We start from the raw sequence: 14,645 nt of genomic DNA, 5'->3' as shown, positions 1-14,645 counted from the left end.
ATTGCCATATTATAAGAGACAATGAGGTTAACTGTGGATTATATTACTAGAAGACAGTAATGTAGGAAAGTATTTACACTATTTCCCTATCGTATTCTCTCCCTGCCATTGTACTTTTCTAAGTAGAGATGCAGCAGCAGGTTACTAGTTTACAAGATAATAACTTTATTAGTAAAACAAAATCATCAAAACTTAAGGGCTCATTTTTGTGAACTTGAATTACTTATGATTAACCAGACTTAAAAAAAAAAAGAATGTGACTCTAAATGAAACTAGCTGTTTTGGGTTTTAAAATACCAAGAGAAAAAGCTGACACTAATTAGCTATCATTTAGAATCTACCAAACAAAAGTTCTAGTTACCCAAGTCCCTACAAATTAATTTGCGGATGGGGCAAAATTACTACTACTCTGTTTTTATTTCCTACATTTTCCTCTTCCCACCCACCTAGAGGCAGAATTCTGACCAAAGAATTTTCCAAGAAAAATTTCAGAGTTAGCACATGCTCATCTTAAATTCATTTACAGTCTCCAAGCATTTACAAATTTTGGAATCATAAGAAAAATCTTACTTAACAGTAAGATGATGTTAATACATTTTCCAGTTTACAAACTGGAAATAAAGGTAAGGAAATACAATTAACAAAATATAATTAACAAAATACTCTATTTGACATTTTAGTTAATATGGATTTAATATCAAAGTCTCATTGCAATTTTAAGTTACTCCTGAGAGTTCACTTACTAGGCAGAATAGTAAGTGTTGTAAAATTATGATACATCCTTCTATCTTTAGTTCTCTCAGAGGAGAATTTTCAAACACACTAAAAGGCATTGCCATAAAATCTGCATTAGAACTGCTGATTCTTACTACTGAAGTACAATAAATGATAAATAAAAACTGAGAGGTTTTGCAATATCAAATTCTTGAAATAGCATCTCTCAAAGTCATATGCACTGATATACCACTGTCCTCATTTAGGGTTACAGAAACACAAAACTACAAAATAAGAATATGATAGGGAAATAGTGTAAATACTTTCCTATATTACTGTCTTCTGGTAATATAAGCCACAGTTAATCTCATTGTCTCTAATAAGATAGCATTATCTTTAGCCTGTTAACAATGCTCTAGCAAGTAGTATCTGACACTCTTACGGCCAAATATATTTTATGAAATAAAATTTATGTCTTCAATTCTCAACTATTCCAATGAAATTGTATTTTAGGTAAGAGGTGTGATGGTCAGGGAAAACGACAGTAACAAACTTATTAACTTCTCTTTTTAAGTTTCTAGTCAAATGCATTATTTTGTTTATAATTAGGATTCTTCCTAGTTCTCTCACATACAGCCCACGGTTTATGTGAGTTGCCACGATGACTGACCATATTTATAACAGAGCCAACACTGTTCCCTGTCTCTCAACTCCCAGACAGGTTGCTCTCCTTCATATTGCAGGAAATGTCATGAACATGGCTACGTTCAGAGAGCCAAAAGAAAGGTTCTTACCGACTGCAAAACTGTTTCAGGACTTTTATCTTCATGCTCATGTGATGCCTTGGTAATTATTCGAATAGTTTCTTCTTTCAAGTGCTTTGAGAAATCACTTCTTGAAGGCTGCTCTAGATATTCTGGTTCTCCTGCTTGTGCTTCATGAGAAAAGAATCAATTGTATATCTAATATAAATCACAGAGTCTGTACTAAGATGAATCTGTTATTTATTTCTAATCTGCAGTTATACAATAACCAATTTTAGTATTCTGCTTACAATAAAATACATCCTTCAAAATACAGCACTTTCCACTTGAAATTTACAAAGAAACAAAAAATAACAACGAAAAAGAACCAAGAGCATTTAAACAATTATCAAAGAAAGCACTCATCATCATTTATGATAACTTACGTAAAAACTTTCCTAGAATGGAAAGTACCAAATCCCATTTTAGAAAATAAACATTTTGTCAAGAACAGAATTTGATATGGATGAGAGCAGAATACCCTTCTTCACACACCTACCTAACAAAATCCTAATCCTGAATGAAGCTAACCATTTATATTTTCTAAATTTGCTCTGGTAGGAGAATATTGTCTGAGAAGAAGCAATCTCAAGTTGGGAAACTAGTACCAGTGTATAGTAATGCCATCTATGTAAGGATGTTCTAACATATCTGTCTTACCTATGTTTTGAGCTCAAAACAATAAATCCAACTATATGAGTATGTCACAAACAACCTCCTTGCATAACTTACATATTCACAAAGCTTTGTGTCAGTGCCTTTCCCTTCAATGTCACCTTGTGCCCTTTACTCAAAGGGCACAAGTTTAGTTTTCTCCATTTCTTCAAGTACAATGAAAGTGACATTTACCTTCTAATTTTCCTACATATTCTTCCCTCTGCTCACCCTACACTCACCTACTCTTCTGCTCTACTCAGACATTTTCACTCATCCTTGTCCTTAATATTTCTACTACAGTAGGGTTCCTTCAGCATTGGCATTACCAAGATATTGTTTCAGATAGTTCAGTATTAAACAGGGCTATGCTATGAAACTAGCATCTACTTCCTAGATATCAGTAATTCTGTTTCTGCCTCCCAGGGTATGAAAGTCAGTGTCTTCAGCATGGTCAAGTATCCATTAAAAGACTAAATCAGTGATAAATGAGAACACCCTAAAATTTCCTTTTAAACATCATTTACTACAATGTTAACCTAATTACTATTGCATCTGTTTCAAGCCTATATAAGACTGAAAGGATCGCATGAGCTATCTCTTGCATTGCTGTCTTCAATGCACAAAACAGGAACATAATAACTTAATGGAACAAATGAATTAATGCCTCAGTTAATGAATGGATATGAAAAAAAAAAGAGGTAAAATCCCACCATATTCCTGAAAGTGATTAAATAAGTCTTTCCTCACCTACCTACTGAGACACAGCAGGGCTACTGTCATCCTCTCTAACATTCCATTAAATTTAAAAATCTCCAAGGTAAAATAAATATTCAAAAAGTAATTTCAACTTACATGGCTGAGTGGTCATTCATTTAGCCAACACATTTTAATTAAGCACCTAAATATATGCCAGGTACTACAACTCCAGTTGTCTAGTTTCTTTCCTCTTAAAGTAAACTATGGACAAAGTCATTAATCAAACGACCACAGATATAAATTGTGACAACATTCTAATAGTACATTATATAAGGATAATGAAGGTAGTGTGCTGTGGTAATTTAATTAGTATGATAAGGAAATCTAATTTAGCTAAATGAGTTGTTTTCATCTTAATGTGTTGATTCACCAGACAGAAAAAAACAAGGGCCCAAGCACTTTGCATGAGCTGAATCCAAGTAACAATGTGCCTGCATAACAGTAAAAGAGACAGATAGATATATTAAAAGATGATGAGGTAACTCATAAGTTATGTGAAAGTTTTGAGGGAAATAGGAAATTAATGATACTTTAAATAATGACAACATAGCAAATTAAAAACAGAAATGTCTTGGGAGCCTTTAGGGGAAAATCAGTGGTAGTATGCTTGCCTAACCTGTTCAAATCCTTGCATTTAATACTTAGCACAGAAAAAAAATATAATTCTAGTTACATTGTGAAGAAAAATTAGAGACGAGATTATAATTTAAGATCAGCAAAGGTACTAAATGTGTGTTAGAGCAATCAAAAAAGAAATAACTGTACTTTTGGATATTGGATACCAGACACCAATAGTGGTTGTAAGAAGTGACTAGATTCAAGATTTACTTTGGACACAGAGGTTTAGAGACCAGAATCAGGTATAGTAGAGTATATCTATCTGTAAGGCCAGCATATGGGAAGATGGGGCAGGAAGTTGTGAGTTTCAGGTCAGTCTGGGACACATCTGAGACACTGTCTCAAAAGCCAAAAAGATTTGGAGACTATATAAGAAGTTGAGACAAAGATTTTGGCATGAGTAATGAAGATGACACAGATAAAAATTACTGTAAAGAAAACTCAAGTTAAAAATGTTTAACATGTATCTAACAAGAGGAAGAAGTTAAAATGTAACTGTCATACATATGTATTTCCTGACTTTAGACTGGCTTCTATCTATCCTTTGATGGTCTTAAATGGTAACAGAAAGATAACCTTAGGCTACTTCCAGTTATGCACTGCAACTTTCTCTGAAGGTTTTATGCAAGTGCTTAAAGCCAGCAATTCTAGGGCTTATCAGAAGAAACTTCTTGCGAAGTTTTTTATTGTGTTTGCTACTCTTTTCACTATATAGTCAAGGGTAATGACTAAGAGTATGATATGAACTTAATGTACTGAGGGCCAAAAGATCAATCTAGCCAAACATTGGCCTAATTGGGAATATATGTAAAATAAGTCCTTAGGAACAAGAGTAATTTTATTTAATTAACACAGACAACCCACTATGGGACATTAGGGCAAAAAGTTTTCTTCCATATAGAAGTTTAAGTACAAAAAAAATTATGGGTGATAACAACTGGTTTTGCCTCCACCTCACAGAAAGGTACTTTCTCTAGAATATTTAGAAAATTATTGCTACCAGACAACTTATTGGATTGGTGATATAGGCATAGAATACAAGCTTACAAGGACTCAGAATTTTGGAAAACGAATAAGCAACATGTTACATTTCCAGTATGTGTGTGAACCTGTACCAATTTCAGTACTGTGCTATATATTTTTATATATCTAAATATTTTGTTCATATTAAAGAATTCCCAGTAAAATCAGACATGTATAAACTCTATTATCATACTATGTGCTACTTGCAGTAAGAAACACATATGGTTCTACAGAGGAACTATGGACCGAATACACACACTTGATATGGTGTTGTATGAAAAGAAAGATTTTCTGGAGATGAGTCTTGAAGGATTTGCAGAGAATATTATGAAGGAATAGCATGTGGGAAATCACTGTTGGACAGATAAGCATGAAATTCCTGTTATCAGTGAGTCTTTATGATGGTAATCAAACCAAAATATATGTGAAATATAAAGAGGGATATGATAAATTGGGTAGTCTGAACAGATGTAGGTGATGTAAAAGGGATTCACAAAGACTTCTGGATAAGAGATTGCTTTTAAGAAAAATCTATGAAGTGACATTTTCAAGATGAAAGATACTCTATTAGCCAGGTCATGATTATAAGAAAGCTCCTACATGTAAGAAAAATGGTAATTACTTTAAATGAAGCATTACAGACAATTCATCATAGGAGATTAACAAGAGAATCAGATAATAACAGAAGATCCTCAAGAAAGGAGATTTTGCCTTAATTTTATCAAACCAAAATAGTAAACATGTGTGTACTAAAATTATAATAAGTGAAACAAGCAGATGCAAAGAAACATACGTCCCATAGTTTTCCTTATCTGCAATAACTAGTATATGTCTAGGACAAGCAAAAGAGGTCAAAACCTATGTACATATGACCATATAAGCTGATGCTAAGTGAAAATGAACCCAAGATAGGGACAAAAGAGTTTTTATCTTCGTTGTTCTTTTTAAGGTGCTTATAATGTACTATGTGATTTTTGTTTTGTTTTGTTTCTTTTATGTTCTTCCCCCATGGTATAAGCTCTGTTGTCACTGTATTTGATTCTGGTGTCCAGCATGTTGTATACACATTTTTCTAATTTGGAGAGGGGAAAGGAAATAACAAAATGCTGAAACAAGGATACAGGCTGACCCACTGTAACAATGAGATATACAAGACACTATGTTGAAAACAAACTTTACAACTCTGCAAGGTGGAGAAGGAGGGGTTGGGAAGGTGGGAGGAAAGGGATGGTAGGGAAAAAAATAAAGGAGGGTGAAAACAATGCTCAATAGGAAATGGATTCATTACCTTGCTCATGTAACTGTAACCCCTCTATACAGTATCTTTATAATAAAATATACATTAAGAAAAAAAATCTATAAACCAATATGAGAAAAATCAAAAGCTCTTTCCACTACTCAGATAAAAGGATTGTTAATGTTTTCTTTTATATTACTTATTTTGTATATTACCTGTCTAATCTATTTTTAAAACAAGTTACATACACTGGTTTTAATTTAAAACATTTTTTCATATCAATATACATCATTTCTTTTAACCAAGAAGTTTTGTACAACTAAGTCTCACCATCACATGTAGGCAATTTCCCTATCATTGTTAATGAGAGCAGTAGGACAAAACATTTAGCTTTTACCTGTAACCCTATACAACTGTCATAACTGCTGGCCTGTATGATTGCTAAAACTTTAATAAGTGGAGACCATGCTGCTTGATGAATCTTCTGCCTCTACATATGAATTGCTTTTGGCTTAATATATTGTCACTTAAGACAGTGCGGATTACTTGTGAAAATTCTGTTGGAATTTTTTGTTTCCCAATCTGGTTTAGATGTTAAATTTCCCCCAAAGCACATGTGTCATAGGCTTGGTCGCCATCCGATGGTGTTATAAGAAGGTGGTACAAACTTTAGTTCGAGGAAGTAGATCACAGACTGCATGCTGCTGAAGAGCCTAGCCCCTTCCTCTATCCCTCTCTCTGCTTCCTGGTGACAGCGAGATGAGCAACTGTACTCCATAAGATACTTCTGCCCACCATGATGTTCAGCTTCACCACAATGCTAAAGGCAAGGGGCCAGTAAACTATGGGCTGGAAGATCTGACACTATGAGACTAAACCATTTCTCTTTAAGTTATTTATCTTTGGTATTTCGTCAAAGGGAAGGAAAGGCAATACAATTCCCTACCTACAGCTACAAGCTACTACATGCACTCATTTTGCCATGATTGACAGTTCTCTACAGACTGGTCATATCTGTTCCTTAAATACCTCTCAAATTATTTCTGTGCTTTTCAGGGTGATTGCTGAGATTTTTAAACAAGTAACATCCACAAAAGATAATCTGCTACATACACTAGTCATTTCATTCACCTATTTCACTGTTATAGCAGGCCCAGTGTTCTGAGGGTATTCTAAACTGGCTCATTGGATATTCCTTCATATTAAAGTAATAAACTGAAAGAATGTTTTACTTATGTGTATTTCTTACCTGTAGTATTCAATATCTTAACAAGAAAGTTAATTGAACTACCAATTCTATTAAAGTATAAGAATCTGTTCTTAACAATAAAAAAAAAAGAATCTGTTCTTAAACAACAATAAAAAGTAACCTTTAGCTGGGCACTGGTGGCTCCACGCCTGTAATCCTAGCTACTCAGGAGGCTAAGATCTGAGGATCCTGGTTCAAAGCCAGCCCAGGCAGGAAAGTTCGTGACACTCATCTCCAATAACCACCAGGAAACTGGAAGTGGTGCTGTGGCTCAAGTGCTTGCCTTGAGCTGAAGAGCTTAGGGACAGTGTCCATGCCCAGAGTTCAAACCCCACAGCAACAACAACAAAAAGTAACCTATGAGATGTATTTTACATGTATTTATTACCTTGACTTATTAATGAGTCATACTGATTACTCACACTGAAGGAGAATTAAATATTTAATAGATATATACTCCCTATACTCTTCTAGAAATGCATTTAAAATTAGTTCCTTAAAAACAACTATAGAACTGTGAAACTATCGAACTGGCTGCATAGAACACTTTAGATTCCTGGGCCCTACTCTAAACAGGTGAGTTAATACAAGTCAAAATTGATGCAGAATATAGAGTACTATAGCATTACTATGCACTTAAACCTATCAACTGTAAACTACACAGTGAGTATACTTGAAAGTCTTAAATTCACCCTAGAAAAGCCAAACTGAAATTTCCAGACAAAGAACTCATGACAGAAAATATTCCAAGAGACATATACCATCTATCATCATCATACTAGATAACATCCTGTACCAGCTTTTTAAAAATCTGAGCATAGTAAGTATCTATCAGGTCTTACCTTAGGAAATAATTCTACCCTTCCTAGAACATTAGTTGATTTCTGACTTCTAGACAGTGTTTGCAGCTAAGTCCCAATCTGTCTCCTACACATAGACAAAATGCATGAAATCTTATGGAACACATCTCTTGTCAATCTTAACCAGTGGTACATTACTTTTTCATCTTTCTTTTTATTTCTTTCATTTGAAATCTGAGTACACTATGTGTAGCTGTAAGGACCTCAACTATTTTTTGGAGGAAGAATATAATACTCTTCTCTCTAACTATTGTATAAATACAACTTAGAGCCAAGCTGATCAAGCAGAATTATATCTGAATTTTCTGAAGATTATTCAACAAATACTATCTGGATCCATCTTCCTGTAATTCTGATTCCACGAAGTCTTAGATGTGATGTGCTGCTTATATGCAGAGGAGAAGCCAACTGATGTACAATTCTGATATGTAAAATTATAGTGAAGAACATGGGCTAGAAACCTACACACAAGTACTAAGGTAAGTTTCACTTTGGAGTAAGTAGGTTTAAAGAGGAAACATGAGATGAACCTAATCCTTTCTTACTACTTATTACTCATTACACCTTCAGTTAGGTAATGAATAATGCTGGAGAGGTGAGGCTGACAGTGGTATTAATCATATATATAAAACAAAGACATGCTAATTTGATATATTAATATTCTTGTGTGGAACCAAAGTCAGTATAACTAGGACTTAAACTAGTTCCTCCATTACATCTTTATTGAGACTTCCAAGGAGGGAAAGAAAATTGCTGCTGAATTCTATAAACAAGGTTTCTTCTATTATTTCTTCCAGCTAACTCATAATCTTAGGGCATACCTGTGAGACTTAAATATAGGTTCTATGAGTTTCTCAAAGTATTACACTTAAATTTTGAAAATCTAAGTAAAACAGGAAGACAACAAGAACATTTCGACAAAAAAAATCATCGACTAATAATAGGAGACAGGATTTCTAATGAAATATAGCCTTTTTTCGAGAGAGAGAGTGAGAGAGAGAGCGAGCAAGCGAGCGAGCGAGAGAGAGAGAGAGAGCCAATACTACAGCTTGAACTCATGACCTGGTGCTCTTGCTTCATTTTTTTCACTCAAGGCTGATGCTCTGTCACTTGTGACATCTTCACTGCTGGCTTTTTTTTTAACTGAAGAGAAGAGCCTCAAAGATTTGCCTGCCCAAGCTGGCTCTGAATTGCAATTCTCAGATCAGGCCTCCTAAATAGTGAGCCACCTTTGCTCTGCTTCAACTATGATAGCTGAAACTCCCATACAACAAAAGGTATGTTAATATGGCATAACATAATAAATCAAATATACTAATAGAAATTGAAGATAAAATATTTTACCTAATCAAAAGTCAAAGATAACTTAGTAATAGAAATGAATCTTGAAATAAAGTCTACAAATCTACAGACTTGGCACATTCTACTTCCACTAAATCAAAAAATATATTTACCATAGAAGATACACCTTCCCTATTGTAACATTGCCACTGCTTTTTCAAAACTCAATCTGGGGCTGGGAAAGTGGCTCAGTGATAGAGTGCTTGCCTTGCATGGATGAGGCCCTGGGTTCCATTCCTCAGCACCACATAAGCAGAAAAAGCCGGAAGTGGTGCTATGGCTCAAGTAGTAGAGCGCTAGTCTTGAGCTGAAGAGCTGAGGGACAGCGCCCAAGCCCAGAGTTCAAGCCCCACGGCCAACCAAAAAAAAACAAAAACAAAACAACTAAATCTGGAATTGGGTATTTCTATTCTTTATGTTCAAGTCATTCTGCCTCTGCTCATGTTCACAGCTGCCTTTAAGTTTATTTTCCACATAAAAAAAGACATGAGGGCTGGGAAGGTGGTAGAGTGCTTGCCTTGCATGCATGAGACCCTGAGTTGGATTTCTCAGCACCACATAAGCAGAAAGGCTGGAAGTGGAGCTATGGCTCAAGTGCTTGAGCTGAATAGTTGAGGGACAGTGCCCAGGCCCAGAGTTCAGGCCCTGTGACTGACAAAAAAAAAAAAAAAAAAAAAGACATGAACCAGGTATCAGTGACTCATGCCTATTACCCAAGCTTCTTGGAAGCTGAGACTGGGAAGACTGAAGTTTGAGACCAGCCCAGGCTTAAAAAATATATTTGAGAGACCCCTTTTCATACTGAACACAGGGACATGTGCATGTTATCTTAGCTGCAACTGGAAGCCTAAAGCAGGCAGACTGTTGTCCAGGTACGTGCCTGGGAAGAAAGTGATAAATCATCTCATAATTAATCATCAGAAGGAGAAGCTGAAGGCAAAGATCAGTATCTGCCCAGCAGAGCATGGCTGAGTTCAAAACCTTAGTTACAGCAAAACGAATTAAAATTAAACAATAAATAAATAAAACGAGGGGCCAACAAATAATACTGAATTCTAAAAACTACAGAACAGTTTGGAAATGTGTAATGGGAGGCACTGATTATTAAAAAAAATGGCCAATAAAATCAAGAATGTAGTTCTTATCAAACAGGTATGCTAATTTGATAGTAAAATAAAGTGTATTAATCCTAAATTTGGGGAGCTAAACGAGAAGCAAGCAAGATGATTTTATGAAACAAAGAAGGAATTCTGTGACACACATTCTCTGAAGCCAGAATTACCAGAACAGGTTAAAAAAAAATGCAGGCCAATTTCCTTAATGAAAAAAAAAAAGAAAACAAAAACAAAAACAAAAGCCCTTAATACTTGGAGGCTGAATTCAAAAAACAGTAAGAGATCATAACCCATGACTGTTTCATTCCAAAGATGAAAGGATTGTTCAATATATACAAATCAACAATACAATACAGGGCTTCAACAGAATCAGGGACAAAAATCACATAATCACCTCACCAGATGCACAAAAAGCCTTTGACAGAGTTCAACATCCCTTCATAATAAAAGCCATGAAGAAAATAAGGAACACACTTCAATATAACAAAAGTTATATCATGTTCAACCTATAGCCAACATTATCCTGAACGGGGGAATACTGAAACTATTTATTCAACTGAAAAATGAAAGCTTGCACACTGTCTCCACTTTTACTCAATATAGTACAGGAATTCCTAGCCAGAGCAATAAAGCAACAGAAAGAAATAAAAAGCATTCAATAGGGAAAAGAAGTCAAATTATCCTGTTGATGATGATATAATGATATAATGCCATACTTAATCCCTAAGGACAAATGAACACAAAACAAAACTCTTAGATCTGATCAACACTTCTGCAGTGTAGCAGAATACAAAATAAACATACAAAACTCAGTAGCTTTCCTCTATAAACAACAAATGAACAGAAAAAAAAAGTCAGGAATATTATTCCATTTACAATGTAGGAACATGAAATACCTCTACAATGAAAACTATGAAACCTTAAAGGAAAAATAAAAAAGACATAAGAAAAAAAGTAACAAAAACATTATGTCAATGGCACAAAAAAATGTCAATTGCACAAAAATATAGATAAATGGTGTACAATAGAAAATTCAGAAATAAACCCACATAATTTTGGCCATCTGAGTTTTGATGAACAAGCCTAAGTGTCTTCAACAAATGTTGGAAAACTGGATATCTAGATACAAAAAACTAAAATTAGATACCAGTCTCTCACTCTGTTCTAAAATCATTTCAAAGACAAATATCTTAATGTAAGACCTTCATCAATGAAATTACAACTTTCTAAATAGGACTCCAAGAGCTCAGCAAGTAGTGGCAAAAAACAGGCAGATAAGACAGCATAAAATTAAAGTGTTCTGTGTATCAAAATAAATAATTACCAAGATCAAGGGACTATCCAGAAAATAGGGAGAAAATTTTTGCTACTTCATCAATGGATAAAGAATTATTCAGCAAATACAGAGCTAAAAAAATAAAAAGAGCCAAAGAACAAATAGCGCTATTGGGATTGGGTAAATGAACAAACAGTTCTCAAAATATAAATGGTTAATAAAACATGAAGAAATATTCAACATCCTTAGCCATAACGGAAAGGCAAATAAAAAAGACACTGAGTCAGAATGGTAGTTGTAATCAAGAAGACAAATAATAAATGCTGTTGATGGGAATGTAAAACTAGTTTCGCAATGACAGAAATAAGTATAGAGATTCCTCAAGAAACTAAATATAGATTCTGTTACAACCTCTTGGCTATATACCAAAAGGAATGTTAGTCAAAATTTGAGAGATACTAGCACACAGAGATTTCTAGCAGCACTATTTATAACAGCCAAAAAAACTGAACCAGCCTTGGTGCCTAACACCAATTTTGGATAGAGAAAATGTGGTGTATACATAATGGAGAATTATTAGATCATAAAGAAGAAATGATGTGGGACTGGGAATATGGCTTATGGTAGAATGCTTGCCCAGCCTGCCTGAAGTTCATAATCAGAAAAACCCAGAAGTGATGCTATGGTTCAAGTGGAAGAGTGTTAGCCTTGAGCTTCAGGGACAGTGCCCAAGCCCTGAGTTCAAACCGCAGGACTGGCAAAAAAGAGAGAGAGAGAAAGGGAGGGAGAGAGAGGGAGGGAGAGAGAGGGAGAGAGAGAGAGAGAGAGAGAGAGAGAGATGATGTCAATTACAGGAAAATGAAAAGAAACATAGATCATGTTAAACCAAGCTCTGAAAAATAAATGCTGTATATTTTCGCTGTATACAGATACTAGACCTAGAATAATGATAGTAGTATGTATATATGACATAACTGTAAAAGGGGGACTATTTGGGGAGAGAAACCAGGGAGAAGAAAAGACAGATTGACAGAATATTATAGAAGTAATGTATATTACTTCTTATATATTGTACACACATGCATGCACACACATACATATACTTGAGCTAAACCAAACTCACTAAAAACTCTTTAAATGGGGAAGAAAGAGAAGGTTAAGGAAGAGTACTATAAAGGACTATAAAGCAGAAAAGCAGTATATGCATGTAATTAAATATCACAATGGATTAATTTATGCTAAAAATAAAGAACAGGCAAGATAAAGAAGAGAAGGCTCACAAAATTTTCTATTTTCGAATGATGAAATGTAGGTACACCAAGAGTAAGGTTGTAGCTCCACCAATGATGGAAAGCCCACAGTGCTTACGTGCTCAGGTACTACTTCCACAACTTACGTTAATTATGTGGCCCTATGCTTCTATAAATAAAAAGAAAATTTGCATGTGCACTTTAAGGGAAGAATAATAAAGTAGCTTCATCCTGGGCAAGTTCAAGAGAATGATTGGGAAGGATATGTATAGAAGATGATGAAGGATGCAATAAAGTCACAATGAAATGGATCTGGCTTAAAAATGAAAGGAATATACTGGAGTCAGGAACCTCCTGACATCTGCCAACAGTACAGTGCTGCAGACCCACAGTCTCACCTCTTCCACATGGCAAACGTGGATGGATATGTGGGAAGAAAGCACAGTCCTGCAAAATGGCTCACCAGCCATTACAGTGTAGTGGAATATTGTATCATAATACTTGCATTTTGTTTGATATCCAACAAAAGTGGTCTTTAATAATTCTAAATTATTAGTCTCTTCAGATAAAATAAATCAAGGAATCAACTATTTGATTGCATCAAAAGAAATTTACAAGTCAGAATGGACTGATCTGTACAGTCCTGCCTCTATCAGTCAACAATAACATCTGACAGTATTTGAAACTTCCTAGTAGAGGAAACATTCTGCCAGTGTTCAAAATGGTAATGCTCAAGCCTACTCACAAAATGCTGCACAGACATTTCTCTATGAAAGATGAAATTAAACAAAAATGAAGTTCCTTTAAAAATACCACAGATCAGAAAATAAAAGGTTATTACCAAAAAACTACCCAGATAGAAAAGAGACATTGAAAATATTAATCCAGGTTTAGTTATAATTTCCCCAACTTTTACAGAAAAACAGTACTTTGTTTACAGCAAAAGAATATATTTCCCTAAAATGTATTTACAACTCTGTGATGATTAATCTTTAAAACAAGAATTAGAAAACAAGTTACTCTCAATTTCCTCAAATATATTTTCATTTTAGTATTTACTTTGATCATTTAGTTTTAGCAGTTTTGAGAATGGCCTTTTTAATATTTATATTTTTATGCACTTCTATCTTCAATAGGTCTACTGTTTTTTCCTGGATTACTTTAGTGTTGGGTTTTTTTTTTTTTTGGTCCAGTTGTGGGGCCTGAACTCTGGGCCTGAGCACTTTCCCTAAGCTCTTCAGCTCAAGGCCAGTGCTCTACCACTTGAGCCACAGCGCCACTTCCGGCTTTTTTCTTTTTGCTTATGTGGTGCTGAGAAATCGAACCCAGGGCCTCAGGCATGCAAGGCAAGCGCTCTACCACTGAGCCAACTTCCCAGCCCTTTAGTGTTGGTTTTTAATCTGAAGATTTTCAAAAATAAAATATTCTATCGGGTGGTGTTATTTCAGTATTGTACAAAATACAGATTAATATACCAATAGTATTTCTCTTATAAAACCAGAAGTAAATAGAACTTATTCTTTTGACAGATTCAGTGAAATTGGTTGAGTTACTTGATAATTTCACAGTTTTTCCTGTTTCTTTCCAAGAAGATCCAAGACTTAAAGCAGACAGGTATGAAGAATCACAACTACCTTGAGAAAGTTCTACTGATATTCAGTGGTATGTGGTAAAGTAACAAAAATAACCTGTGGTTATTTCTGAGTGCTAGAATTATAGTTGATTTCCACCGGCTTCTCTGTGGTT

At 34.8% G+C, this 14,645-nt stretch overlaps 1 protein-coding gene across 3 annotated transcripts in view; it reads right to left on the bottom strand.

Moving 5' to 3' along the window:
- Usp25 (ubiquitin specific peptidase 25) overlaps positions 1-14,645 on the bottom strand; it is a 104,664-nt gene that overhangs the window by 23,722 nt on the left and 66,297 nt on the right. For all 3 annotated transcript variants that reach the window (XM_070030491.1, XM_070030492.1, XM_070030493.1), the window contains one exon: positions 1,509-1,648. In XM_070030491.1, the coding sequence (XP_069886592.1) occupies positions 1,509-1,648 (140 nt within the window). The remainder of the gene's footprint in view (positions 1-1,508; positions 1,649-14,645) is intronic.

The sequence above is a fragment of the Dipodomys merriami genome, unplaced genomic scaffold (assembly GCF_024711535.1).
Source record: "Dipodomys merriami isolate MVZ:Mamm:240054 unplaced genomic scaffold, mDipMer1.0.p SCAF_2, whole genome shotgun sequence".
NCBI classification, from domain to species: domain Eukaryota; kingdom Metazoa; phylum Chordata; class Mammalia; order Rodentia; family Heteromyidae; genus Dipodomys; species Dipodomys merriami.
The sequence above is the reverse complement of the archived record's forward strand: the minus strand, read 5'-3'. Positions and strand labels throughout refer to the sequence as shown.